The following is a 27,991-nucleotide window of genomic DNA, read 5'->3' as shown; positions in this document are numbered from 1 at the left end:
GATAGAGGAAGGGAGGGGTTTGGAGGAGCTCGTTTGGCACACAGTGTGACCAGTGTGACAATCCCTTGTACTGCAGAAAGAGAATACAAACACTCAGAGAGGACAGACAGGGAGACAGAAAGAGAGCGAGAGAGAGAGAGATCTCACGCACACCTCCTCCTCTCTCTCAGTCCTGATTCAGCGGAACATTATAATATCTCGAGTCGTGTTGCCAAGCCGCCGGCCGCCGGTATAGAAGATACAAATTGGGAGTCTGTGTCCCTGCCTGCCTGCGTTAAGGAGTCTGTGTCCCTGCCTGCCTGCGTTAAGGAGTCTGTGTCCCTGCCTGCCTGCGTTAAGGAGTCTGTGTCCCTGCCTGCCTGCGTTATTATCCGTCTCTCTGGAGTCTGTGTCCCAGCCTGCCTGCGTTATTATCCGTCTCTCTGCGTACTAGGCTTCCCTCCACCACAGGTGCAGGTTTGCGAAGAGTGAAGCGAGCAACAATGGATGGAATTCAATAGGCTGGCGTGGGCGAGGAACAAGGAATGAACGAATCATGTAAGAACTGTTTGTGTTTTTTGGGTGAGAAGAATCAAGAAAACTGGGAGAGGAATAGCAAATCATATTGATCTCTCTCTCTCTCTATGTTCTCTACCAGGACCCTTGCAGATTGATGAATATGATTATGGGATAGGCAGACAGGTCTTGATCCTTGTTACTATGGATACCGGCATGCGTAAATTCACTGTGCGAAGATGGTTCTCTATCTATCTGAAGAACAAGGCGGCACGGAACAAGAACAACAGCAGCATCAGTCAACTAGAGGTCAGTTATGATTCTCTCTGTCCAGCTACAGCCTGTATACCTGGAGGAGTCCCAGGGAGCAGTCAGAAACAAGAATGAAAGTTCTGTCACCTAGACTAGAGGGTGTGGGTGTGTGTGTGTGTGTGTGTGTGTGTGTGTGTGTGTGTGTGTGTGTGTGTGTGTGTGTGTGTGTGTGTGTGTGTGTGTTGACAGAGAGGGGCGGTGCCAGTGATATAAAGTGGTAGAAGTGTTGTATTTAAAAGTATACAAGTTGGGTGCCTAAGTGACACACTACTCTGTATACCTGTGTGCACACATCGCCTCATCGGTATAAGAGTGTATGCATGTGTGCGCGCGCGTGTGTATGTGCGGATGTGTCCCCAGGGGTCCTTGAGGGAGTTCCAGGGGTCCCCAGCTAAATGGTAGTTACGAACCAAATGTACCCTTATGGGTCTGTAACTCTGAGAGTGTACAAATGGAACCAAAAGGGTCCAATTTGGTTCCATTTGTACACTCAGAGTTAAATTAACATTGATTTTACAATATTATAAATTGGGGGTCCGAGAGATAGAAATGCTATTAAATCAAACTGAGGGTCCTTGAAATTAAACGGGTTGAGAATCAACTGCTAGAGCCTTCTCTCATGGGGGTCCCTGGCATATCTTTTCAAATGGGGGTCAGCGGGCTAAGTAGTGTCAATTTGGGGGTCCTTGACGTGAAAAGGTTTGGGAAACATAATAAAAGACAGACAGAGTCGTGCAGACAGTCCTATCGATTGACAAATCAATACAGATCCTGATCGGATGGTGGGAGGAATGAGGCGGGAGCAGAGGTTCTATTAATAGCCGGAGAAAGCCACAGTGGTTTCAGATCATTTACCTGAGTATTGTATTTGGGATATAAATAGACACACAGCCCTGCTTTGCTATAAAAGGTCCTCCTGGTCAATCCACTTGACACAGTGCTAACCCCTCTGTCTGTCTCTCTGTCTGTCAATATGACTTCCACTTACACCCGTCTATCAGTATGTCTGCCGGTTTTGTTTCTGAATTGTCCCAGTGACATAATAGTGAGCCTGCATCTTTTGATGTTTTGACTGCGTTCTGCAGAATATAATAGATTTTTTGTCACGACATAAGGTGCTATAGATTGCACCACAGAGCGCATCCTGACTGGTTGCTTCACGACCTGGTATGGCAACTGCACTACAAAGCATTGCAAATGGTTGTGCGGACAGCCGAACGCATCAGCAGATGTGCTCTCCCCCCATCCAAGCCCTGTACGATGAACGCTGTGTGAGCAAAGCTCGAGGAATAAAGAAGGACCCAAGCCATCCCAACCGCAGTCTGTTTGAGATGCTGCCACTTGGGAAGCGGTTTCGCAGTCTCAAAGCCACTTGAAATAGACTGCAAAAAAGCTTTAAGAACCAGAGCGTATCAGGGGAAAGGAAAACGATAGCCCCCCCCCCCACCTTTGCCCTCTATTTTTGTTGTATATTTATGGATAAAAATACAAAAATAATAAAACATAATAACTTTCCTACTACAAGGAAAACATGCACATGTACATATACTCCTTTTCTACTCTTTGTTTTCTCTTTTTTGCACTCTATATAGTTTGCTGTGTTTTTGCTGTGTTTGCGGTTTGATGCTATATTATATTTTTGCTGCCGCATTGTCTGAAGGAAGCCTCTTATGTAGGCCTACCTGTACACAATATGTAACAATAAAGTACAACCTTGAACCTTGATTAATTTGGATTTGACATTATGGGCCGATTAAGGAAATGTCAGATTTGTATTGAAGGGATTGCCTCTTGAAATGCAGCATCCAATTATAATCATCCCATAATAATCCCATAAACAACAGATTTAGCCATCCAACTAAAAGGTTCCTGGCCTCCATCAGCTCTGCTGCATGGGGCGCTCCAACAAAAACAATTGCTGCCAGAAATATGGAGAGGGGATGGGGAGGGGAAGCTTCTTGTTATCATATACTCTACAGACCCAATTACTCCATCTCAGCCCCTCAGTGGCTTGTTGTTATACTCTAATACAGACCCAATGCCTCATCTCAGCACTGGCCTCAATGGCTTGCCTCGCTAATCATTAGACTCCCATAAACCACACCTGAACATTCAGTGGATTTTATGTGGTCTGAGACTTTCTCTGTGTCTGTGAAGCCTTTTGAGCTTCAATGAAAACAGGCAAAACAGTGAAAACAGTGAGATCTGCTGGCAAATCCCATTGTCATATGTGATTTGCTGGCTCTTACATCACACTCCACAGGAAAATCTCTTTACTATTATGTCTGGCCGATATAGGTGACAGATGATTTCACCCGCGTTCCAAATAGCATGTTCCTGCGCGCAGCGCAGCGCAGCGCACGCATTACGACCTCCGGGTGAAACTCATCACTGACTGTGTCAGGTTAAAAGAAGCGTCTGGCGATGTGTTCACAAGTGCAGTGCACGGTTTTTTTCTTCACATGTGCACATAATGTACAGCTATTGACTTATGAGCAAGCCAGTTGTTTGTCTGAGCCAGGTATTGTCTGAGGTCATGACAGTGATACTGTTATGTAAGCTGTCTTGTTGCTCAAAGCAGTATTGCTGAGTGCCACTCTGTCAGCCAGTGATAAGGCTTACATTACACTAAGTATATATAAATAAATATCTCCCAACAGTGATAAGGCTTACATTACACTAAGTATATATAAATAAATATCTCCCAATTTGTCTTGGGTAGGGTGCAGACAATCACGTGTCTCAGCACATATACTGCTACGATACAGGAGTAATGTTATATTATAGCTAATCTTATATAATTATATACCAGTAAAATCATCTGTGTTCATTTATCCATTTCTATCCGAGTATACAAATGGACCTTTATGGTTCCATTTGGCAAATGGTAGGCCTAAGTAGTGCATTTACATATTATCCAAAGAGCTTTAAATGTTAAATTAAGTTGTTTAAATGTGCACTACATTCACCTACAGTCCCACACACACATTCACAGCATGAAGATATGCAAGGAGCACAGGGACACTTGAGCCATGCAGGGATTCCAAACGGGAACCTTCAAGTTCCCAAGCAGCCGCTCGATAGTCAGTCACCATATTCACACGGTGGCCATTTTTCTATTTCTGTTAATGAAATGCCACACCATTTTTTTGTATGACGTGTAAAGCAAAATGCATTTCGTATAATGCACTCCTGCATTGTCAGTCTCCCCTTCCTCTCATCTATTAGCTATTATTTGCAACTGTATACGTTGCTGTATACATAGAGTGGCTGTTTTACTGTATCTCTCTCTCTCTCTCTCTCTCTCTCTCTCTCTCAGGATGACAGTATAGTGAAAGAGATTGACATCAGCCACCATGTGAAGGAGGGCTGTGACAAGGCGGACCCCTCACAGTTCCAGCTGCTGAAGGTGCTGGGTCAGGGCTCCTATGGAAAGGTGAGTGAGCACCAGTGGTGTAAAGCAGTGGTTCCCAAACCTTTTCATGTCAAGGACCCCCCAAACGAATTATCCCACGGACCCCCATTTGAAAAGATATTCCAGGGACCCGATAAGAGAAGAGTTTTATGGCTCTGGCAGTGATTTTCAACTTGTTTAATTTCAAGGACCCCCAGGTTTGACATGGCATGCATTAGTCTACTACAGTACTGTACTTACTTACTTGCTATTTTAGCAATTTGTCATACAATGGATAGGGTGTAGAGGGCTTAAGTGGTTAAACCACAATCATCATCCCAATTCAAATATGATGGATTAAAAGGATTATCAGATTATATTGTACAATGTGATTGACTGGAAACAAATAGAAATGTGCACTCTTACTTGAACCATAATTTTCCAGTGCGATGATGCTAATAACTAGGGATGTCCCGATCGGTGGTTAGACTGGCATATTTGCCGATACCGATATGTCAAATTAAGGCAGATACAGATACTTTTCCGATACCGATACAGTATCGGGACATCTCTATTAACAACATTAATGATTATAGAGAGGATGATACATTGGTGATGGACCTAGGACTGTCCAATATACCATATTATAAGACATTGTTGTGATATGAGACTAGATATCTGGGATTTTAATATTGTAATAATGTGATATGGCATAAGTGAGATTAGATTGTCAAAGAAATGTAAAAAAAGAAAAAATAGCAGATGTATCACAGCTACTTTTGAATGTTTTTTCATTATTTTTAAATATTGACAATGCAATGTCGTCATCACAATATAGACATTGAGGTGTTTGGTCAAAAATATTGTGATAATTGATTTTGTCCATACCGCCAGCCCTATGGTATGATGTTTTTAATCTTATTCACAGGTATTTCTGGTCAGAAAGATCAGGGGACTTGACAGAGGACAGCTTTATGCCATGAAGGTGCTGAAGAAAGCTACACTGAAAGGTAATTAACTTACACACAGTAAGTGTAACTAAGTACTAAGTACATTTACCTATACAGTTTTGAGGTATTTGTACTTTAGAGTATTTTCCAAAATCCAATACTGTACTTCTACTCCACTATAGATCCAAATATTGTACTTTTACTCAACTATACATATATATTTGGCGAAAGGGCCTTTCTGTGTTGAGTTTGCAAGTTCTCCCCGTGTCCCCTAGGCCCTAGGGTAGGTACCCTCACAAAAACATGTCGTAATCCTGGTCTCTAAACTACCTCCCCCTGGCCAGCCGGGGCGCCTGATGGAGGGGAAAGGAACTGGTCAGAATAACGTGTTCCTTCCACGCGCTACGTCCGGCCGGGGAAACTCTCCCCTGTCAGGTGAAAAGAAGCAACTTGGACTCCTCATGCATAGAAGGAAGCATGAGGTCAGTCCGCTGCCCTCCCAGGTTGGCAGAGGAACGCTTGTCCTCCTATGGAGACTCAGATGCACAATAGTGCAAAAACCTGTTGTTTTCATTTTGATTAGGCCTACAATTTTGATTGATTGCAATCAACGGATGTGCATTGCTGTGAACTCATGCCGCCTAATCCAAACAATGCCTACAAAAGAAATGGAATTCATAGATTTTTTTATTATTAAACTAGATAAAATTGTAAGAAATTCAAGAAAATATCTAATCCTGTTGCTATACGCCCAACTAGACAGGGTTATAATGAATTCAAAATGTGTATCCAGTATCTTTGAGCAAGCCTTAATCCTCTTAAACTGCATGTCTGCAATTTGTAGAGTTGATCCCCTGATGCCGTGCATGGGCAAGTGGCACAGACACAGATTTTGTTGTTATATAATCATAGTCGACCAGGCGGGGTCCCCCCCCCCCCGGCTGCAGGTTGAGGGTTTCCATGGAACATGGATGTGGACTATGTGTTATTATTGTTGTATACTGTATCTTAATATTGTAGCCATTCTTATTATTGTTGCAGCCCATCTTTGTGTCTTCCCCTCTATCCCTATATCTCTCTTGAGATAGGGAGATGTCATCATCATTCATTACACCAAAGTAAGCATGGGACCCTCTCTGCACTTTTGTCAAATGCCTAATCAGGGGGCAATTGTCTCTCTGCTTTATATCTGAACTTGTTGTGATATGGCACTATAATAAAAAAATGAAGTGAGATCAGAATGAATGCACCATTATTAAAGGAGAATTCCATACTAGAAGGCTTTCTTACCTTTATTTGTAGTTGTTATGTCCCCACCAAAAAGGTCCAGGTGCTATTTTGTGCAAAAGCCATTATTGGCTATTTCCCCTACCATAAGCCCTCAATGAATTGCATTGAACTGCAATTAATTTAATGGGGCTATGGGGTGTTGTGCAAATTCGCTTATTTCCATCGCTCAAAAATTGTTATTTTTTGTATATATATCCTCTCTTCATAATGTAAATAGTAACCCAAGCGGCACACTTTACTACTTATTTTGATGGAAATAAGCAAATTAGCACAAAAACCCAACCCCCATTGAGGGCTTATGGTAGGGGAAATAGCCAATAATGCAATTTTGCACTAAATAACACCTGGACCTCTTTGGTGGGGACGTAACAACTACAAATAAAAGGTAAGAAAGCCTTCTAGTATGGAATTCTCCTTTAATAAAAAAAAATACTTTGTTCTTTTACACATGAGTGAGTGTTATTTAATGCCCCCTCTCCATTTTCTACTCCTCAGTTCGAGACCGTGTGCGGTCGAAAATGGAAAGAGACATTCTGGCAGAAGTGAACCACCCGTTTATAGTCAAACTGCACTACGGTAAGTCTGCTGCATACCGTCCGTATCCGTCTACGTCTGAGCCTAAAATGTCTGACAAAAAGTTAACACAAAATACATGTATTTCGAAATCTAGCTGCTCTCATGCTTTCCAGCCACCAAACCTTATCAACAAAAAAAGTGTCCAGACAGAACTATTTAATACCACCAGACTTTAATGCAGATGAGAAGCTTAAGCAACTGTACAAGAGTTACAATAAAAACAGCTTAGCACAAAAAAAAAGAAAAGCTGAGTAGTTCATGGCGAATGTGTCCGGTGTGAATATTGGCTCACATAACATATAAACCCTTCATTCAGTATTAAAACCTTGAATCAGCAGTGTGTGTGTGTGTGTGTGTGTGTGTGTGTGTGTGTGTGTGTGTGACTATAAGCTTGAAGGTTGGCAGGCTTTCTGGTTTTCGCTTACTAATAAGGTTGCTTAAATGTCTTCCTGTCATGTTTTTTTATGCTCGTGTGTGTGTGTGTGTGTGTGTGTGTGCGCCGTGTGTGCATGTAGCCTTTCAGACAGAGGGGAAGCTCTATCTAATTCTAGACTTCCTTAAAGGAGGGGACCTGTTCACTCGTCTGTCCAAAGAGGTAGGATTTTAAACCTTGTCACAACCAGCAGGCTCATGACTTTGGGTTCATGGGGATATAGGGCTGAGCATCTTAAGTTACAATTGTCCTTAAACATGCACATTTCCTTAGAATATCTTATATGAAATCTGACAACTTAATGGAGCTGAGAACTCTATCACTAAACGCGGGTGAAATTCACCCGTACGTAGAAAAAAACAGGGATGTAGGCAGGGAAACAAACCTGCCTTCTATGATGTCACTGAGCATCATTAAGGTACTGAAAGACCCACCCACCTCAGACATCAACAACATTTTGAAAATCTGTGTGAAAATCACCCGGGATTAGTGTTCTAGGGTTAAAGCATGTGCTTTTCAACTCGCTCACGTTACGTACAGTATTTGTGTTTGTTTTCTTTTGTTTTGTTTGAGTGTTTGTCATCACCCTCACTGGCAAGACATTCATGACAATTGGAGTTAACGTCCTAAATTATACAATTTAGGACTAATTTCGAGGAAGCAATCTGATTGGTTGAAACAGCTTTCTAGCCGTGCTAGAGGGACAGACAGTAGGCTGACAGGAAATCAGGAAATGGTGGAGAGAGATGGGAGAGTGACATGCAGTAAAGGCCATCGGGATCAGGAGTCGAACTCGCCAGGTGCCTGGACCGCTGAGCCATGGCCCAGGCCTCTAGCTGTGCTTTTTAACCACAATATTGGATTTGGAACACCTAATCAAAACTCAGCCGTGCTTTTCTCCCAGAGCAGAACAGACTCGGTGGCTAGGCTAGCTAGTTTCTTGGGACATTTGTGGTCGTAGTGGCTACATCCGTCATTAGAAAAATATTATATTATTTTAGTTTTAAGGGTAACAGTTGTATAATTGCAATATTACGCCTGAGGGTGAACACCCTCTTGTGTATTGCTTAAATATAGCACACCACACCACCGACCAACAAATTAGTTGTGCCTTCTGTACACAGCACGTCCTTACCTGGACCCTCAAGATTTGAATGATTGCTTTTGACAACGTCGTGTGTGTGTGTGTGTGTGTGTGTGTGTGTGTGTGCATGCGCGCACATGTGTGTAAGCCTATGTGCATGTGCATACAGTACATGCATGCCAAATTTGTCCTCTAGAAGATATTTATTTTCCAACATGTGTACTGCAGCTACCATATGTGTGTACAACTGTACACGAATGGCATGTTTCCGTTTGCTTTTATATCTGTGGAGTTTAGATTACCGGTACTTCTGTTCAAATAAGTTCAAAGACATTGTTTACCATTAACTGCAGTATCTGTAACCTGATAACTGTGTATGCAATCATGTTAAATAATTCAAATTAAACTTGTGAATGGGTTCTTATGGAGAGCTTGTCCGCCAACCTGTTAAGAACAATTCTTTAAAAGCTCTGAGGTGACCTTTCCATTCATAGTAGTGCTGTTTGTTTTATTACAAACAAATTCTATAGATATAGATAGATAGATAGATAGATAGATAGATAGATAGATAGATAGATAGATAACGGTGTTACTAAATTTGCTCTTCTAAAGTGCTGTGTGCAGTGGGTGACTGACATCATCTAGAATAGCTAGTGTCTTGGCCAGAGACCTCTTCTCTGCCATCACCGCCACAGAGTCAAGCTTGGTCCCCGTCACCTTGCCGGCTCGCTGACAGGGACCAAGCTTGACTCTGTGGCGGAGGACAAAATGGCACAGAGGAGAAAATGGTACTGTACAATCAACTGGGGCAGTGCGGGTGGGGCATCAAGGCCACTGGGGCATGTCCTTGACATGCCAACCACTGACATAGAAACGTAGGGTTTTTCAGAAAACTGTCAGGATTTAGAAGACATTTGTAGAATCTGGTCTCAGGTCTCAATGGGTTAAACCTTTCTTTGTTGTGATATTTTGTATTTTTTGGTTTTGTTCCAGGTAATGTTTACAGAAGAGGAGGTAAAGTTTTACCTTGCAGAGTTAGGCCTGGCCTTGGACCACCTCCACAGCCTGGGGATCATCTACCGCGACCTCAAGCCTGAAAAGTATGTGCGCGTGTGCGCGCACGCACACACACACACACACACACACACACACACACACACACACACACACACACACACACACACACACACACACACACACACACACACACACACACACACACACACACACACACACACACACACACACACACACACACACACACACACACACACACACACACACACACACACACACACACACACACAATCTAGCATGAGTAGTGAGCTAGAGTAGTGCCTATAATGACATGAACAAAAGGTTGAAAGTGATTAAGTAAACCTGCCAATATGTTTATGTTTATTTATTTGATATGCACATAACAATCACATTGCACAATTGTACAACTTGTAGATGCATCGTTTACAGTGTGTTAGCACGAGTGCTAGTTTTCACCACTTGTCCATAGGAGACTTTTCTAAAAATACAAAGTTAAAAATAAAAAAACACCCAATCTAAAAATAAGAAGTGCATTCAAGTGAAATTTACAGCAAGGTTACAGTACACATTACATAACCTCCAGTACAAAAGCGATTATGATAAAGGCAAATAGGAAGCCCATGAGTTATTTCCTTTTTCATCCAATAATGTCCAAAATAAAATACCCACGAAATAAAGCTTGCATTTAATGGGCGAAAATGAACAAAAGTTGCACTAATATTTTAGAAATAGGTCAACAATACAAATGACGTTAGTTTTGTGGATTAATTTACTTTTAATGAGTGCCCCCCACAAAATGACCGGAACCAAGTTTCACTACTAAAGTATAAAGTGAAGAATGCAGCCCTGTCATCATAAAAAAAAATTACTAGACCCCAATCGAAACCCCTAAAACGAATCTAACCTTAGTTCTAATCTAATTTTTACTTACTTTTGTACGTTGATGGAAAATATTTTGTACATTACATTGTTTATTTTAGGTTTATCTGTATGTTATTGTGTATATATATATATATATATATATATATATATATATATATATATATATATATATATATATATTTTAACAAGACTATGTTGATCTTGTATGTGCATTATGCTGAAGCAAATAGTGATGCTAATTCTCTTTTTCTTAACTCAGTATTCTTTTGGATGAAGAGGGACACATCAAGATAACTGGTTAGTACCCAAACTCAATCAAGACATCATAATAGTAAATGGCATTCTGGGCAGTTTTTCACCGGCCGATTTAACCCTGGCTTATACTTAGTTGTCGGCACCGGCGTAGCGTCCATTGGGCCACTCGGGCACAGGCCCAGTCAATTGAGATCTTGCCAAATCTAGCTTCTGACTCGTGATGCGAATTTGCCCAGTCAACATTTTAATCCACGTATGCGCCTGGTTGTCGGTCACCAAAAAATAGCAGGTTTAAGTTGTTGTGAGCGTGTACGTCTGTAGCAAGTGATACTTAAAGATGGAGTGCCGTGATTCCCCCCTCCCCCCTAAAACATGATCATCAGGTACTATGATTATACTAGGAAGATTCTTTTCAAAAGTGCACAGAAAGTGTCAATTATGTTTTTATGTGGCCACACCCACCAGTTCATTTCACCGCTGGAAGAAACTGCAGTCACTCAATGATAATATATAATGTTAATAATGAAGTCTGTGTGTTTGACTAGGGTTTGACTGGATTGCTGAATTCCTATACAATGCCCATAATGCTTTAGTGCACTTCCCCTCCTTGTGGGGAGGGGGGAGGCTGCATGGAGGTGTGACTTTGTAGTCCGGGAAGGAAGTGAGACCACATTTTCATGACAGGATTTTGGTCATGAACATGGCGTCATGACTAAAATATCTTTAAAAAACATATTACACACATAAAACCCCAGGAAAGTGTTTCTTGTGCCCTAAACATAATTAAAATTAAGCTCTGGTTGCAAAAGGGGTGAAGTGGCCCTTTAAGAGTATGGTTAACTCCATAAACACATTACTTTCAAACACTTGTTTACTTCATGAAAGGCCTGGTATTTGGGCTAATAGGCCCTTATTCATCAACGCGGTGTACACCCAATTTTGGGTGTACACCGCGTTGATAAATAAGGGCCATAGAGTAGTAACGACAGCCGGCTTAGCTGTCGTTACGGCCAACTTCCCTCTTATTTGTCGTCTAATTTATGTTGCTAACTATGTATAACAAAGAGCTTTCCTGCTCAATGTTCACAGTCAGCGCAAATCCTCCCTGCACAGCTAAATGGAGTTTGTTCTAAAACAGATTGATGAATAGCTGAGTGTTGGTTAAATAATACAGATTCATGGATGGACACAAGGGATTAATTCAACATTTTACTATTAGTAGTAATTTACCATTCTGTGCCTATTGGGTTGTAACTAGAATGGCGCTGCAATATTCGACACGGCAACTTGCACGCTTTCTCTCTAGAGAGGGCGCCGCTCCATCGTGGTCTAGAACCATATACTTTATCAGCCAACAAAACAAAACTAGTGGCAGCAGCGGGATTCGAACCCAGGATGTGTGGATTGGGAGTCTAATGACAAACGAGGCACAGCAACAAGCTGGCTGCCAGAATATGGTTTTCTAGCTGTATTAGAATGTGAGAGGGGCGGGTCTGTACCCAACCGGGCCATCATCTTAAATAATGCGTCCAGCCTACCGGAACTTCTGTAGCCCTGTACTGGTGTTCTGGTTCTGGTGAGAAGCTTTCAGTCAGGAAAGCAGCCATTGGCTGCTTGCAACAACTGATTGCATGAGTAACACACTGCATGGTTTTTGGGGAGTCAGTCAGTAACAGACATTGACTATTATGAACCCCCCTGCAGGGTCCGGCAGAAATAGAAAAGTACAAACTATATACCACAGTACGTATTTACAAAATCCCTCAGTGCTGTACCTAATTATTTTCCATCTGCTCAAATACGCTGTACAACCTAGCTCATCTTTGACTTAGCCTCGCTTAGCCAACTTTCAACCTGCCTTTGCGATGCATATTGCCCCAGGCAGATCGTGGTGTCGCTCAATTGTGGGCGTATTTCATGGACCAGCAGTAGTGGAGGACCAACCAGGGCCCAGTATGCAAATATAGGGAGGGCTTACGAGGCTATTATCATCAGCCAGGGCCTAAGGCCAGGGCCCAGTATGTGTGTGACGTAGCAGGCTGCACTATTCCGATTGGTTAACCAATAGAGTCCGCTTGAATAGTTTCGTAACCGCCCCTTGGAAAGAAATCTAAACACCCTGACCAAGGGGAAACCAGACTAATATACACGCAGTGATATTAGTATGGCTACGCGAGGCTATCTCTAACTATAGATACTGTACCAATCAATACATTATTATGCTTTCTTCCTTCTTCCCTCTCCATAATTCTTATTTTTCCTCTTTTCTATTTATTTCTAACGTCTCACATTCCTTAATAATAACACATTTACCTTTTGATTTTCTTCCTTTTATTCTGTCTCCAATGCTGTCTCTTTTTAGACTTTGGACTGAGTAAAGAAGCAATAGAACATGATAAAAGAGCCTATTCGTTCTGCGGAACTATAGAGTATATGGCTCCAGAGGTGGTAAACAGACGAGGGCACACACAGAGTGCCGACTGGTGGTCATTTGGGGTATTGATGGTAAGACTCTAACCCAGTCTTGCACTTATTATATTCCACTTTGATAGATCCTTCTGTGACCTAACCCGACTCCACCAGGTGGTGGCGGTGTTGAGTTCACACACACAGTGAACGTGTGAACTCAATACTGCCACCATCTGGCCGAGTCAGGTTATCTGTGACCTATTCTACAGAAATAAGTCGATTGTGAATTTTAGGTAGTATAGGTTGTATATAGGGAATAATCACATGTATCCATATATATATATTTACCAAGTAACTAGTAGTGTACTACGAAATCATTGCCTTTTAGTTGGCTTGCTCCCATTTTACCCATACTCAGTTTTCACGCTGAAAACAACCTAGGACTAGCAAAACACAGTCTTATGTGTATGATTGTTGTACGGTTTGATCCATAGTTATATATTATTTTTGAATAGTAATATGTTTTTACTTTTTACGCTACATAATATTGTTGATAGATGTGCATCATTTGATTGAGTTTGTGTAGCTGGTGCCCTTTTTTTAAATAATATGCCAGAACGCCACTGGAACATGATAACCACTTAGTTAACCAACTAAACCATGACAACATTCAGCCACTATACAGTAAAATATTGCTCTTTACAGTATGAGCCCTGACAGAAATGCCATTGTTTGTTTGTTTTTGTTCCAGTTTGAGATGTTGACAGGATCCTTACCGTTCCAGGGAAAAGACCGAAAGGAGACAATGGCACTTATTCTGAAGTAAGATCATTTCAACATGAATCCAACTTATAGCCGTCATTTTAAAGTTCCATTTCATTTAACTTCAGTCCTAATAATAGATGAAGTCCATTTAATCATAACATAACACCAAGTAATCCTAATGATAATTCTGCAGGTTTTGATTTCATACACAATACCAAATAAGCAGAGATAGTTTGCATGAAAAAATAAAAATACAAATTAATTTAATGTTGACATAAGCAAGCACTGATCACCAAAACTAACATTAACCCATTTTCACCTGAAGACATTTAGTCTGTGTCGCCTTATTGCGTTTAACCACTTTAACCATTATTTAAGTCAGACAACTCACGTATAGATTTAACTAATATTTCTTATAGAATGAGAATACAAGTGTGCATATAATATATTATCTTGGCGTTAGGCTCTGCTGCATTTTCTCCCTGCTCGGCACGATTAAACACCATCATTAAACATTAAGAGCAGGGAGATAGATATACAATAATAACCCCCATGGGGAACATAAATAACAGAACCCACCGGTGGTGCTGGGGTGGTGGTGGGTTATCACATAACAACCAGGAACCATAGCAGAAAGAGCATGCAGACTAGTGTGCTTAAGAAGCCTGCCCAATTGGTCAGCTGACTGCCACATCAGCGAATGACATGTGCGTCTTGCACACACAGAATACACCCACATAGTAATGCAGCATATTAACTACAAGCTTGTAGATCTGCGATTTTTGAAAAATCGTGAAAATGTGGTGCAAATCTTTGAATATATATTCTTTCAGAGTGAACATTTTTTACTCAAATCCTTGTTTCTGGGGGAGTCCCTGGCCAAATACGGTGTGAAAAGTTTGAGAACCACCAATATAGAAATATAGGTTTTTCAGAAAACTGTCTTGATTTAGAAGACATTTGTAGAATCAGGTCCTCAGGTCTTAAAGGTTTAAAAAAAAGTAAGACGATGACATCGTTGAGTATCCATGAGTGTATTACTGAGTATAACGCAACTATAGGACCTTTCGGTTTGCCACACCGCAGCCTTTGATAGTTATTTTTCTTTGTTCTCTTTTCTTGTCTCCTATAATGTCATTTTATAACCGTTTCCTTTGCTTAATGATCGAGTTTGTGTAGAGCAGTGGTTGTCAACCTGTGGTTGGTACCAAGTACCACCTCAGAAGATATCTGGCTCTCCATGATGTACCACCAGAATGAGTTAATAACTGATGTTAAAATACAGGAACGGATTTGCCCCATCCTATTCAGCTATGCATAGTTAACATAAGAAGGAAATGTAATTTATTCTTTGAATTGTTTTTTTTTAATTATTATTATTCCTAAGCCAATAATGCCGCTGCTCTAATCAGCGCAACTGATGATATTTCTAATGGGATTGATCCGTTTTCAAAATCTTCTATTACATGGTACACACACACCACAGGTTGAGAACCACTAGCGTACAGTGGTACGCCAGAGCATTGAATTGCCTTGTTGAAATGTGCTCTGCAAATAAAACTGCCGTGCCTACATTAGTGTGCTTTCTCTTCATGCCTTATGTGTCTCTAGGGCCAAACTAGGAATGCCACAGTTCCTCAGTCCTGAAGTGCAGAGTTTATTGCGGGCGCTCTTTAAAAGAAACCCGGTTAATCGACTGGGTAGGTGTAAGCATCACTCACTACCTACTGTATGATGAATGATAAATGTTGTTATGATTAACTTTTCCAAGTGTGCAGAGGAAAGGAATGACCTGATCTTGGTCTCAGTTGGGCAGAGCAGTGAAAAATAACACCAGTGGTGGAAAGTAGCTAAGTACATTTACTTAAGTACTGTACCTAAGTACAATTTTGAGGTATTTGCACTTGGGCATTTCCAATCTCCAATTCTTTTACATCTACATCTCAGATCCAAATATTGTACTTTTACCCCACTAGATTTATTTGAAAACTTTAGTTAATTAGTTAGTTTGTACATTATTATTACAAAACACACATTAACCACTTCAGCCCTATATACAATTCGAGCATTTGAAAATAGCCGATCTACAAGCTCACAATGTGCCACGATGCGACGCATTGTGAGCTTGTAAGTTTTGAATTCTGGCCATTTATTAGATAAGAGGCACTTAGGAGAGATTGTTAATGCCGTTAGTGTTGAGGCCACAGGGAGTCATTATAATTCCAGACCATGAGATAATAATGATCTCATGGTCTCGCGGTTTGAGTAACAGAATGAAATTAAAGTAAACGACTTCATTATGTCAGGGTTATTGGTTGGATTGACAGGTGTAAACGATTGTCAGGCCATAATGTCACCTTGATGCTGTCTGTCTGTTTGACAGACAGTCGTGGATACTGGTAATGTGCCACATTAATTGAAAATGATTGACAAGTTATTCATTATATTAACGGGTCTTAATAAAAATCTCTCTCCCCTCTCCCTCTCCCTTTGGATTGGCAGGTGCAGGGCCAGATGGAGTGGAGGAGATTAAGAGACACCGTTTCTTTGCTCCAATAGACTGGAACGTAAGCAAATGCCATTCAGTGTCTGCCAATATCATCAAATAACTGCCTGAATGCCTGTTTTTCCAATGGCCTTTTTTTCATTCACAATTTATTGGGGAAACTCACTGGGTAATCCTCACGTCATAATCTGACACATACGGTGTAACGAAGAGTGACAGTGTTGTGTAAAGGCGCAGTTAATCGTTCCATAATTCTTTTGTACTTTTATTCAAAAGGTACAAAAGAATATCGAAACCTGATTGTTTCTGATAATGCAACCGGATTGTTTCTGATAATAAAATGATTATGTTTTGACTGTAGAAGTTGTACAGGAAAGAGGTGAAGCCTCCATTTAAACCAACAGTTGGAAGACCTGAAGACACATTCCATTTTGACCCTGAATTTACCTCCAGAACACCCACCGGTAATTAACACACACACACACACACACACACACGCACACACACGCACACGCACAGTCACAGTCCATGCTACAGCTGAGAAATTGTTCAGTGTTCTGCTGCCATTTAGTCATGTATAGATTTAGTTGAAGTTCATTTAATAGTGAACTTGGACGTTAAATAATGTGTGTGTATGCATCTTATTTAGATTCTCCAGGCCTTCCCCCCAGCGCCAACACACACCAGCTGTTCAGAGGATTCAGCTTTGTAGCAACCAATCAGGAGTCCACTCCAGCAAGTTCACTAAGGCAGGAAGTGAACAACATCAACCCCATATCACAGGTGAATGTGTTATTGGGAAGCTATAACAACTTACTGACTTATCATGTATTCATTAAAGGGACACATATATATATATATAATATATATATATATATATATATATATATATATATATATATATATATATATACTTAAATTACTTAAATAAAATTTAGAACACTACATCAAGGAAGCTTAGAGAAGGAAAAGACATGGTCACGTGACTGGGCTGCGCCATGACACTTTCATGGATGCTTTCATAGGATCCAAACACACCCGGAAGTTTGGCAGAATGCACTGGAGTCAATGAGAGCTCAGTGACCAGCTCACTATTTCTGAATGACTGAGACCTTTTGTAAAGTAATCACTTCTGAAAAATAACAGAAGACATATAGCCCGCCTAACACATTATTGTCTGCTGTGTTGCTTTTCGATGTGTACACTGTAATTGTATAGAGGTATGGTATCTAAAGAGCACAAACCACCATTCTGAACGCACCAAGTATCGCGAGACTTCCCACCGTTTCCTGTCTGTCAGTCAAATCTTGCGATACCTCCGAACCAGAAACGATACCTGCTGCCGTTTAGATCCCCAAATAAAATGATATACTTTGCACTCTGTGCACATCGAAAAGCAAATGATTAGAAAACGACCTGTTTTTGTCTTCTTTTATATTCCTGAACCGATTATATGACAAAGGTCTCAGAAATAATGTTTGTTATGAGCTGGTCCAGCCGGCTCCTTTCACTGCCATGTATTCATTGAACTTCCGGTGTGAGTTTTGGCTCCCATGAAAGTGTCCATGAAAGTGTCATGGCGCAGCACAGTCATGTGACCATTTCCTTTCCTTCTGAAAGCTTCCTTGGACTACATGTTGTCTCAGTAAGGGTATGGGCACATCTAAGATTCCAAAGGAAGCCGACTCCCGGGATCTCTTCCGGCTTTTTAGACAGCTGGTGGATGGAAATGAGGCTCCATCCACGCGGAAGATTGTAGCGTCGGCCAGATTCCCGGAAAAGCTTGTCCCAGCGGCATTCTGCCGTGTGGGTGGAGCCTCTTTTCCATCCACCAGTCTAAAAAAACGGAAATGACGCAAAACCCAGCTTCTTCTGTCCGCGGATGGAAGTTTAAGTGTGCCAAGGCTGTAAGACAGCCCTCCCCCTATATCCATAAGGAGCAGTGCACCAAAGCATTATGGGAATTGTAGTCCTTGAAGGAAGGGAGCTAAATCTTCTAAACGTCATGAACACATATTGGTTTGCGTCCCTTTAACCAAAAATCATGTATTCTTCTTTTACTAAACTGATTCATTGATAGGTTTGGCCTTTGCAGATTAATTAGTTACAGAGACTTAAAGGTAGAGTAAGTGATTTCACTCAAAAAACCTTAGGTTTCGTTTTTGGCTGTGGGACCTAAGCCTTCGTCCAATCAGGATAGAGAGTCAAAAACGAAACCTAAGGTTTTTTGACCCCCAGGGGTTAACTGGGGACAGGGAGGAACTCCTTATATGGTCAGCACACTATAGTAGGGAGGATTATCACAACAAAACAAAAAAATAAGTGATATTTGAATTAAGTGAAATCACTTACTCTACCTTTAATTAACAAACCAATTGTTCAATGGACTTAGATACATGCTGTCGGGAAGAAACCACCTAACTCCATTTTGGAGGTTTTAGATTTTTGTTGGATAAATCAGTGCCATTGAACACCCTCTGTGTGTTGTTTAAAAAATATTGAACCAATGGAAACTGGAAGTAAAAAGTGCTTTGGACAAAACCTCTTAACTCCATTGGACCCTCAAACTGCCTGCTAAAGCAACTAACTCCACCACCTCTCCCCCTCTCATGCAAGTAATTGACAATATATAAAGTCACAACACCAACTTTGATGAGGAATTATTGCTTTGTTTTCAAAATATACAGTTTTCTTAATTTCCTGAAAAGGTTATATTTTTTATTTCCTGGAAAATGAATTTTTGAGTTTCTTCCTGACAGTAGAGATATAATCTATTCTTAATTTCCTTCTTTGGTGCAATTAAATATAAATTGTAAATGGTGCATTTTTATAGCACCTTTATCCAAGGCGCTCCACAGTCTGACAGTATAAAAAATACATAAAATATGTATATTAATAAAGAATACATAAAATACTATATTCTTAATATCCTAATCCTAACATCTAATTGAATACACCCCCCCCCCCCATCTCTTCCTCTCTCTCACTTGTACTTGCACACCCCAGAAATTCCACAGTGATGTGCCGTTCAGTGACGTGTATGAGTTGAAGGAGGAAGTTGCACAGACAGCGATGTCAGTATGCAGGAGGTGTCTGCACAGAGTTACTGCTGTCGAGTATTCTGTTAAGGTAAGGACGTCTACACAGAGTTACTGCTAATGAGTATTCTGTTAAGGTAAACAAGTCTACACAGAGTTACTGCTAATGAGTATTCTGTTAAGGTAAACAAGTCTACACAGAGTTACTGCTAATGAGTATTCTGCTAACCCATTTAAGCACTGAGACCAGATTCTAATCATGACCGTTTTCTGAAAAACCCTGTTTCTATGTCAGTGGTTCTCAAAGTTTTTCACGTCAAGGACCCCAAAAACTATATGTAATTGGCCACCGACCCCCATCTGAAAAGATTTGAGTTAAAAACGTTCGCTCAAAGATTTGAGCCACACACGATTTAAAAAGAATAGCAGATCTACAAGCCCTTAGTTGATATAATCGTGTTATTTTTTTGCATGATTCGACATAGAGATTGAGATAATTTGTATATGTAATACTAATTAACAAATATAAAAATAAAAAAGGTTATATAACATCAGGAGAAACCAAGCAAGTATATGTTAAATCAGACATTAAGCACCCCCACAACCCAAATGGAATGATTCTGTTGCAGGGTTCACCAATTAGTTTTCCCCAAGAGCCAAATTATGTCTAGGGTGGCTTGCTGAGTGCCACGAAAATGTTATTTTATTATTTAGAAATTAGAATATATTTAGAAGACCTATTTGACAGTTGCAGAAACATAATTGCCTTCCTTGACACATTAATGAGGGTCAACCACCTGAACACAGACACACCTCTCCTCTGCAGTAAAGTAAAGAATGGAGTTTCATTTCTTTAGAAAAGGCCCTTGAATATGATTAAATAATATGATTACGGATCCCTGTGATTATGGTAAACTAAGCTCATTGAACATCACATACACCGTACAGTACCTGTAACTTGCACCAGCCCCCACAGCAAAAAAAGAAAAAAGAAAACAAAAGAAAAGCCTAGTCGACTAATGACAATCCTAGTCTAATCCTATTAAGTCTTCAAATTATTTTACCCAACCTCAAAATACACATTACCATACATTGATGATCCTTATTGTTTCAAAAGCTTGCACTGTGGAAATAAGTGTACTGGTGCTAAATTGTGAAGTTGTGAAGTTATGGTGGTGCGTTCAAGTAAAAGTGTTTTTATAATGGACCTTGTATTGTAAACTAAAGCACGTCAGTATCCTGCATTACTGTACACTCATCCACAATATTATTCACTCTTCCACTGTGGAGGGGGGGGGGGTACTGAATAAGTACCAAGTTGTATTATTTTGTAATAAAGACATTCTCTATATTTCTTTTACAGATTATTGACAGATCAAAGAAAGATCCATCAGAAGAGATTGAGATCCTGTTGAGATATGGACAGCATCCAAATATTATTACTGTAAAGGATGTAAGTGTTATTACAACCCAGTCTAGGGCAACCTTGAGTCGCATTAAAATATCAACATTAAAAATCAATAGATATTCACTTTTTTTGCCGATATACCGATATCGTCCAACTCCTAATTTCCGACAGGCACACCTGCCCTCTGCAGTGCTCTAATTTGAAAGTGACTGAAGTCTGTCTCATTTCTCTCCAAAAGCCCTTGAATATTATGGAATATGATTAAGGCTTACTGTGATTATGGTAGGCTCACATTTTATATCACACATCATACAGTAAGAACTTTTACCGAGATTGGACACCAGATTGGACTTTGTAGCCTTTTTCAATGCATCACTTAATTGTATAGGAAAATATATATGCCCTCCTGCTGATTTGTGCCTGGAGCCGCCCGGCACTGTGGTCTTGTGTGCTGAAGATAGATGCTTGTGCTGATCAGTGTGTGTGTGTGTGTGTGTGTGTGTGTGTGTGTGTGTATGTGTGTGTGTGTGTGTGTGTGTGCAACTCCAGGTGTTTGATGATGGCCAGTGTGTGTACCTGGTTCAGGACTTACTGAGAGGACATGAGCTGCTGGATAGAATCCTGACCAGCACAACTTTCACTGAGAGGGACGCGTCGGACATCTTCTGTACACTCTCCAAGACAGTAGAATACCTGCACTCACAGGGGGTAAGAGATAGGTAGAAATGTTTAGAATGAGACGAGACATGAGAGAAACACACATACTGTACACTGTATGGACAGTATGTTTAAAAATATGGACGCTAGGGTTGTTATTATTACGTTATATTATCTTGTTGGTAGTACAATGTTAGCTTGCTCAGGACGGGAACCCCCGTTGGTGTTTTAATCATTATGTTATACTTTAGCTATTGAAAAATAGCAGATCTGCTACTTCTGGAAAAAAATGTGGTGCAAATCTTTGGATATATATTCTTTCAGAGCCAACGTTTTTAACTCAAATTTGCTTCTGGGAGGTCACTGAAACAACATATTTTCAGATGGGGGGTCGGCAGCCAATTGCATATATTTTTGGGAGTCCTTGACATGAAATTGTTTGAGAACCACTGACACACACACACACACTACCAAATAAATGCAAAAGCCAAAATACATATATAGGCCTACTGTATCTTTAAAAAATATAACTTTCAGAAATCTAGAAAGTAATGCTTTCTTTGATGCTATATGGAGACAGAGGAAGAGAATTGTGTGGAAGTCATAGAAATGCATGCAGTGTTTAAATAATCACACTATGGTGTAAATTAAATGTGTGACAACCCGTGTGTACTCGTCTCCGTAGGTAGTTCATCGGGACCTGAAGCCCAGTAACATTCGCTATGCAGACGACACTGGACTCCCAGAATGCATCAGGATCTGTGACTTTGGTGTTGCTAAACAACTCAGAGCTGAGAATGGTTTACTGATGACTCCTTGCTACACAGCTACCTTCATAGCTCCTGAGGTATAATAATAATAATAATAATGTTCTACAAAATGTTCATCACTTAAGTACCACTTCACCACTTTTCAACCTATCTTAATACAATTGCTCCTCACTAATGTTCATGATAAAATACCACAATTTTTTCCTACTCAGTCTGTCTCATAAGAGGGCTGTGGGCAGTTCAGCAACCCGTCCACCAGTGACATCATCGTTAGGCAGATTTTTTTAAACAAGATTTAAAAAAATATATACATTTAGATTTTTATTATCGTTATATGTTCTCCACAAATACAATCAATTGTTTGTATCATACATGTATGTGCGTGTGTGCGTTACAGGTAATGAAGAAACAGGGTTATGATGCAGCCTGCGATATCTGGAGCCTGGGTATGCTGTTATACACCATGATAGCTGGGTAAGTATTAAAGTACTGTGCTACGGCCACAGTATCGTTGCTCAGTTGGCTGTCAAATGTGTAGTGAGCAGATCCTCTATGTCAGTGGTTCCCAGAGTGGGGTCTGGGGGATCCCCAGGGGTCCTTGAGGGAGTTCCAGGGGGTCCCCAGCTAAATGATAGTTAGGAACCCAATGGACCCTTATGGGTCTGTAACTCAGAGAGTACATATGTTTTGTACACTCTCAGTTAAATTCACTTAGATTTTACAATATAAATTGGGGGTCCCAGAGATAGAAATGCCATTAAATGGGGGTCTGTAAAGACTAATGCATGTCAAACTGGGGGTCCTTGAAATTAAACGGGTTGAGAATCAATGCTAGAGCCTCTTATGGGGGTCCTTGGCATGTATTTTCAAATGGGGGTCTGCGGGCTAATGAGTGTCAATTTGGGGCTCCTTGACATGAAAAAGTTTGGGAACCATTGCTATAGGTGTGTATGAATTTAGCTCTCTCTCCCTGTGCAACTATAGGATGGATGATTGTGGTTCCAATTCCTGCTTTAAAAAAACGCATTTCAAGTTGCGTGAAAGCTTTATGATATTAATTTCTCTGCTGTCTGCTATTATTTCCTTAATGTTTATAAAACAGCATCTGGTTATTGTGTACTTTCTCTGGTCAGTTTCAGTCCGTTTGCCAGCAGTCCTGAGGACACTCCAGAGGGGATTCTGGCTCAGATCGGCAGTGGGAAGGTCCTCATGTCTGGGGGGAACTGGGACCTGGTGTCAGACGCCGCTAAGGTTAGCTACTCATGTGTGTTGTTCATTGATGCATCTTGTGCTATTGTAACATACTGTAACTATATTAACACGGTATGGTGTCATCGATAGGCGTTATCGTATGATACTGTAACTCTAACATGGTACAGTATATCGTTTCACGAAAACCGACTGCACGGTTAAGCCAGAACTGTATAATAATAATAATACAATAATAGTTACACATAATTGTCTGACAAGAATATTCTTTAAATGTGTGTGCACATCTGCATGTAACAGGATATTGTGACCAAGATGCTACACGTGGATCCGCACCAGCGCTTGACTGCCCCGCAGGTAAACTCACAATACATTTATACAGCTGCACTTTATTATTACGTATTGTTAGTGGAACATGTTAGAGAACAGTCCATTGTGATGTGAATGATGCTCCCCACCATGGCAGGTTCTTCGTCAGCCCTGGATCGTACAGAGGGACCAGCTCTCTGACAGACCTCTCACCAGACACGACCCGGTGGTAGTCAAGGTGATGGTGTGTGTTCCCCCCGTTTTGTACTGCATGTGTACGGCATTGCATGTGTTTTGTGTTCACTTGTAAATTAGTTAGTTGTGTTTGACTTGTTTATTGCATGTTACATCATCTAGTTGTTGTTACCCTTTTGGTTACTAGTTACTACAGTATTTCTCTGCTCATTCTCTATACCCTTACCTTTTTGTTTCAGAATTATGTAGTGTGGTGGTGGTGGTTTTTGATTGATTTGATTACTTTATTAGTAATAAATGTGAAGCGCAGTAAGGCTAAAAGTATAACACAAAAAAAGTAGGGACTTGTGTCCAATCTGGTCCTACGTAGGCTATTCAATTTATCAACAATATGTCATCAACAAGATGGGAAATTAAATTTACCTTTGGTCTCCTGATTTATTTATTTTTCCTGGCCAATTTCAAACCAATGAAATTCCTCTGGAATAACGTAATATACAATGTTAGCTCAGTCCTGCATAATATTCTACTTTAAGTTGCAGCGATATCAACCACCCTGACCTAAGGAAAGGTAGCGTTTAGTTTGCTTTATTAATATAGACGATGGTGGTGGTGGTAAATGTTGGATGGATAAACTGAGACGCTTAAAGGGACACTTCACCCTGCAAAAAAATATATGTTAATGCCGTTTAGAAGATTTAGAACACTTTCCTGGGGGTCTTTATGTGTGTAATATGTGGTTTTAGATATTTTAGATTTTAGCAGTGAGCCCAGTTAGGTTACACACCGGCATTTTGACGCACCCGCATTCCGAGTTCCGACTCCTCCCCATTTCGACACACCCCATTCCAAATCATCCCTGATGTCATGGACACTGCAGGGCTCACTTCCTTCCTGGACTACAATTCCCATAATGCTTTGGTGCACTGCTCCTCCTTGTGGATAGGGGAGGGCAGTCTTACTGAGACAACATGTAGTCCAGGAAGTAAGTGAGCCCAGTGTCTGACATCAGAGACACTGGGCTCACTGCTAAAATCTAAAACCACATATTAAACACATAAAGACCCCCAGGAAAGTAAATCTTCTAAATGTCATTAACATATATGCTTTTGCAAAAATGGTGGTTTCCCTTTAAAGTGAGACAATGTTGTTCTCCTTTCTGTCCACCAGGGGGCACTATCTGCCACCTATTCTGCTCTGAGGCGCTGTCCTCCCACCCCAGTCCTGGAGCCTGTTCTGTCGTCCAGCTTAGCTCAGCGAAGGTCAGGGATGAAGAAAGCGGCTGAAGACGAAGCTAAAGAAACGGAACCTCCTCAACTACCTGAACTCGTCTCGATCAAGCCCAAAGAAATGAACTAGTGATCCCAAATAATAACAACAATCCTATATCATGGGTATTTTTGTTTTGTTTGTGTTCGTTCAAGAAAATCCTCTCCTAGGATAGAATTGGAAGTAATTGCACCCCATGGAAATATAATACCAGCTTCATAACACTATACTGTAACCATCGGCTACACCAAAGTGTCACTGCTACTTACTCTGTTCTGTAACCCAGACGCTTCCTGTGATTTGCTCTTCTAGGCCTACTCTTGCTGTTAATTCAATCATGACGGCGTAGGTAAATTGAAGAGTAGACTATAATATCCTTTCAATAAACACTTATAACCTCACTCACATGTACACAGCAAAATCCTTAGTGTTTATTAACTCTGACATTGTAAGCTACACATACTGTATAGGCCTACGCATACACAAAAACAAAATGCTGAGGATTTTACTGTATCCTCACCGTATACTTATCCTCACCTAGAATCAGACAACATTTGTTTCAGATCATTCTGGATGTTTTCTGGGGCGGATGTAATTTTTACCATAGTTCTGGGAGACAGTCGGAGTAAGTGTCAAGTCTATATGTTTTTGGTCAGAACAAAAATATCTGCACTAGTAAGCTAATGAAGCTCTGCACTAGTAAATAGAAAATCAGACATGTCTGAAGTGAGTGGTGCAACACCGCCCCCTGTTGGTGGCTGGTGGTTGCCCCACTCAAAACAATAACTATGGGCCTCATGGGTTTTCAACCAGTGGTCCAGTCCAGGGACCACCAGTGGTCTTTGAGGAGGTTCCAGGTGGTCCCCAGCTAAATGGAGAGTTGGTAACCAAATGGACCCTTGTAGATCTTTAACTCTTGACAAGTGTAACATTCTACGCTCTCAAGAGTATATTTTTTATAAAACATCTGCAATTAGTAATTAGTTAATTTACAATAAGTCTACACAATTAGAGAATGTAGAAGAATTGTTATTTTGATCAACGTTTGCCTGTTATCTCTCCTATGGTACCACATCAATACAGCATGGAATTCCGGACAAACTATTCTATTCTAAGTTTCGGGCCTGAGAGGCTAAATCTCATCAAATGCTGGTCCGTGGCTCAAATGCCGAATAAATAATGGACCTTGATATGAAAAGGGTTGAAAACCACTACTGTTCTACTTGGTTAGTCATGTTGACACATATACAATCAAAGGTATAACCTTACATATACTTCTACTGGAACCTGATCTGTGATGTGAAACATCTGCATCTTATAGTTTGAACAAGTGGAATTTCTGTTTTTGTTGATCAGCTGTTCCGTTGGAAGTGACGCCGTGACACGAACAGTGCCACATGAATTTATATGAAGCAATACGACAATGAAGTAGCTAGTGTAGTATCAGGGACGTGCAGAGAGTGTTAGAGGGGCAGAGGCTGAAATCCCGTAAGGGGGCACTTTTGGACAAAAATTGCGAAAATAGCAGATCTACAAGCTCACAATGCGTTGCGACATGTTGATAAGCTTGTAGATCAGCTATTTTTGGGGCGCAACCCTGCACTCTTTAGCTAGTGGAGATGCAGTGTACGACATGGATTTATAAACAAATTTGTTCAACGCAATATACTGTGTTCAATTTCAGGAGACTTCGGAAAAAAGCAATTACGGTATCCTGAATGCTGCCTTCCGGTATGGCATGGAAAGGAGTGGCATTTGCATTTCTTTCTTGTTTTACAGACGGGTAAAAGGGCAGGGGCTGAAGCCCCCTTTGATGTCTATGTGTGCACGAGTGCACGTCCCTGTGTAGCATGTTCTGTTGACATGTAATGTGTTAAAAATCTGGGTTTCACTCAATATTCGTCCAACCGTATCAAGTATCATTTACAGTTGGCAGTGACCACTCACTCGTGTTGTTGTCTTCTACCAGTAGAGTAATGCAGATGTAAATGTGTAAATTCTATTTATCACTAATGTGCTTCCATCAGCTACATGTGATAACTAAGTTGAGTGTATATAGTTCCCTAACAACGCTGCAGTGTGTAAAGGCATTTATTCTGTATATGCGTTAAAAAGGATAGTCCATGTTTGTTTTATTTCTTTCGTGCAATATTGCAACGGTTCTTTGGCCAAAGATTATTGAATTTGAAAAATTCATCCACTGATGTGAAATGCTAATTCTATAGTGTCAGGGTGTGTGTGTGTGTGTGTGTGTGTGTGTGTGTGTGTGTGTGTGTGTGTGTGTGTGTGTGTGTGTGTGTGTGTGTGTCATGCATCGTTTGTTGGATTTGATTTGAGAGCTAAACACAACGGAGAGCCACTGTGTCAGAGAAATATATTTTGTTTACTGCGAATGGTTATATTGTATATATATATTGTGCTGCACAAGCAAATAAGGGGTCAGATTCAACGGATATTTACTTTATTTTTTAATTTCATGCTGTACATATTGTGTTGCAGTGACTGTAGAACCAGGGAAAAAATCCTACATTTCCTGATGTTCACCCAATCATCTTTGGATCATTTGTTTAAGTTATATTGAGATGTTCTGTACATCCCTGTATTGTTGTGCTATAACCGTAAGAGAGGTCAATCTGTACATAATGTGTTCCTATTGTATTGTATTGTGTGACCACCAGTGATTTTGTAAATACTGTAGTGTGTATATCTGACCTATCATTGAATTGGTTGGCTTGAACGCCAATGTT

The 27,991-nt window shown here is 40.6% G+C and overlaps 1 protein-coding gene across 1 annotated transcript; it reads left to right on the top strand.

Moving 5' to 3' along the window:
- Nucleotides 1-699: 699 nt before the first annotated feature.
- On the top strand, nucleotides 700-25,334 carry LOC308320343 (ribosomal protein S6 kinase alpha-2-like; the record flags this gene model as incomplete). Its single annotated transcript, XM_080770667.1, has 22 exons — nucleotides 700-804; nucleotides 4,127-4,243; nucleotides 5,130-5,211; nucleotides 6,937-7,017; nucleotides 7,533-7,612; nucleotides 9,528-9,634; nucleotides 10,714-10,751; nucleotides 13,072-13,214; nucleotides 13,870-13,940; nucleotides 15,495-15,583; nucleotides 16,386-16,450; nucleotides 16,751-16,853; nucleotides 17,039-17,172; nucleotides 19,396-19,518; nucleotides 20,791-20,880; nucleotides 21,385-21,543; nucleotides 22,178-22,339; nucleotides 22,660-22,736; nucleotides 23,396-23,513; nucleotides 23,772-23,828; nucleotides 23,938-24,018; nucleotides 25,146-25,334. The coding sequence occupies 22 exons, from the start codon at nucleotides 700-702 to the stop codon at nucleotides 25,332-25,334; spliced, it is 2,271 nt and encodes a 756-aa protein (XP_080626793.1).
- Nucleotides 25,335-27,991: the final 2,657 nt, after the last annotated feature.

This window comes from Protomyctophum bolini, assembly GCF_963924005.1.
Source record: "Protomyctophum bolini genome assembly, chromosome: 1".
NCBI classification, from domain to species: domain Eukaryota; kingdom Metazoa; phylum Chordata; class Actinopteri; order Myctophiformes; family Myctophidae; genus Protomyctophum; species Protomyctophum bolini.
The sequence above is the reverse complement of the archived record's forward strand: the minus strand, read 5'-3'. Positions and strand labels throughout refer to the sequence as shown.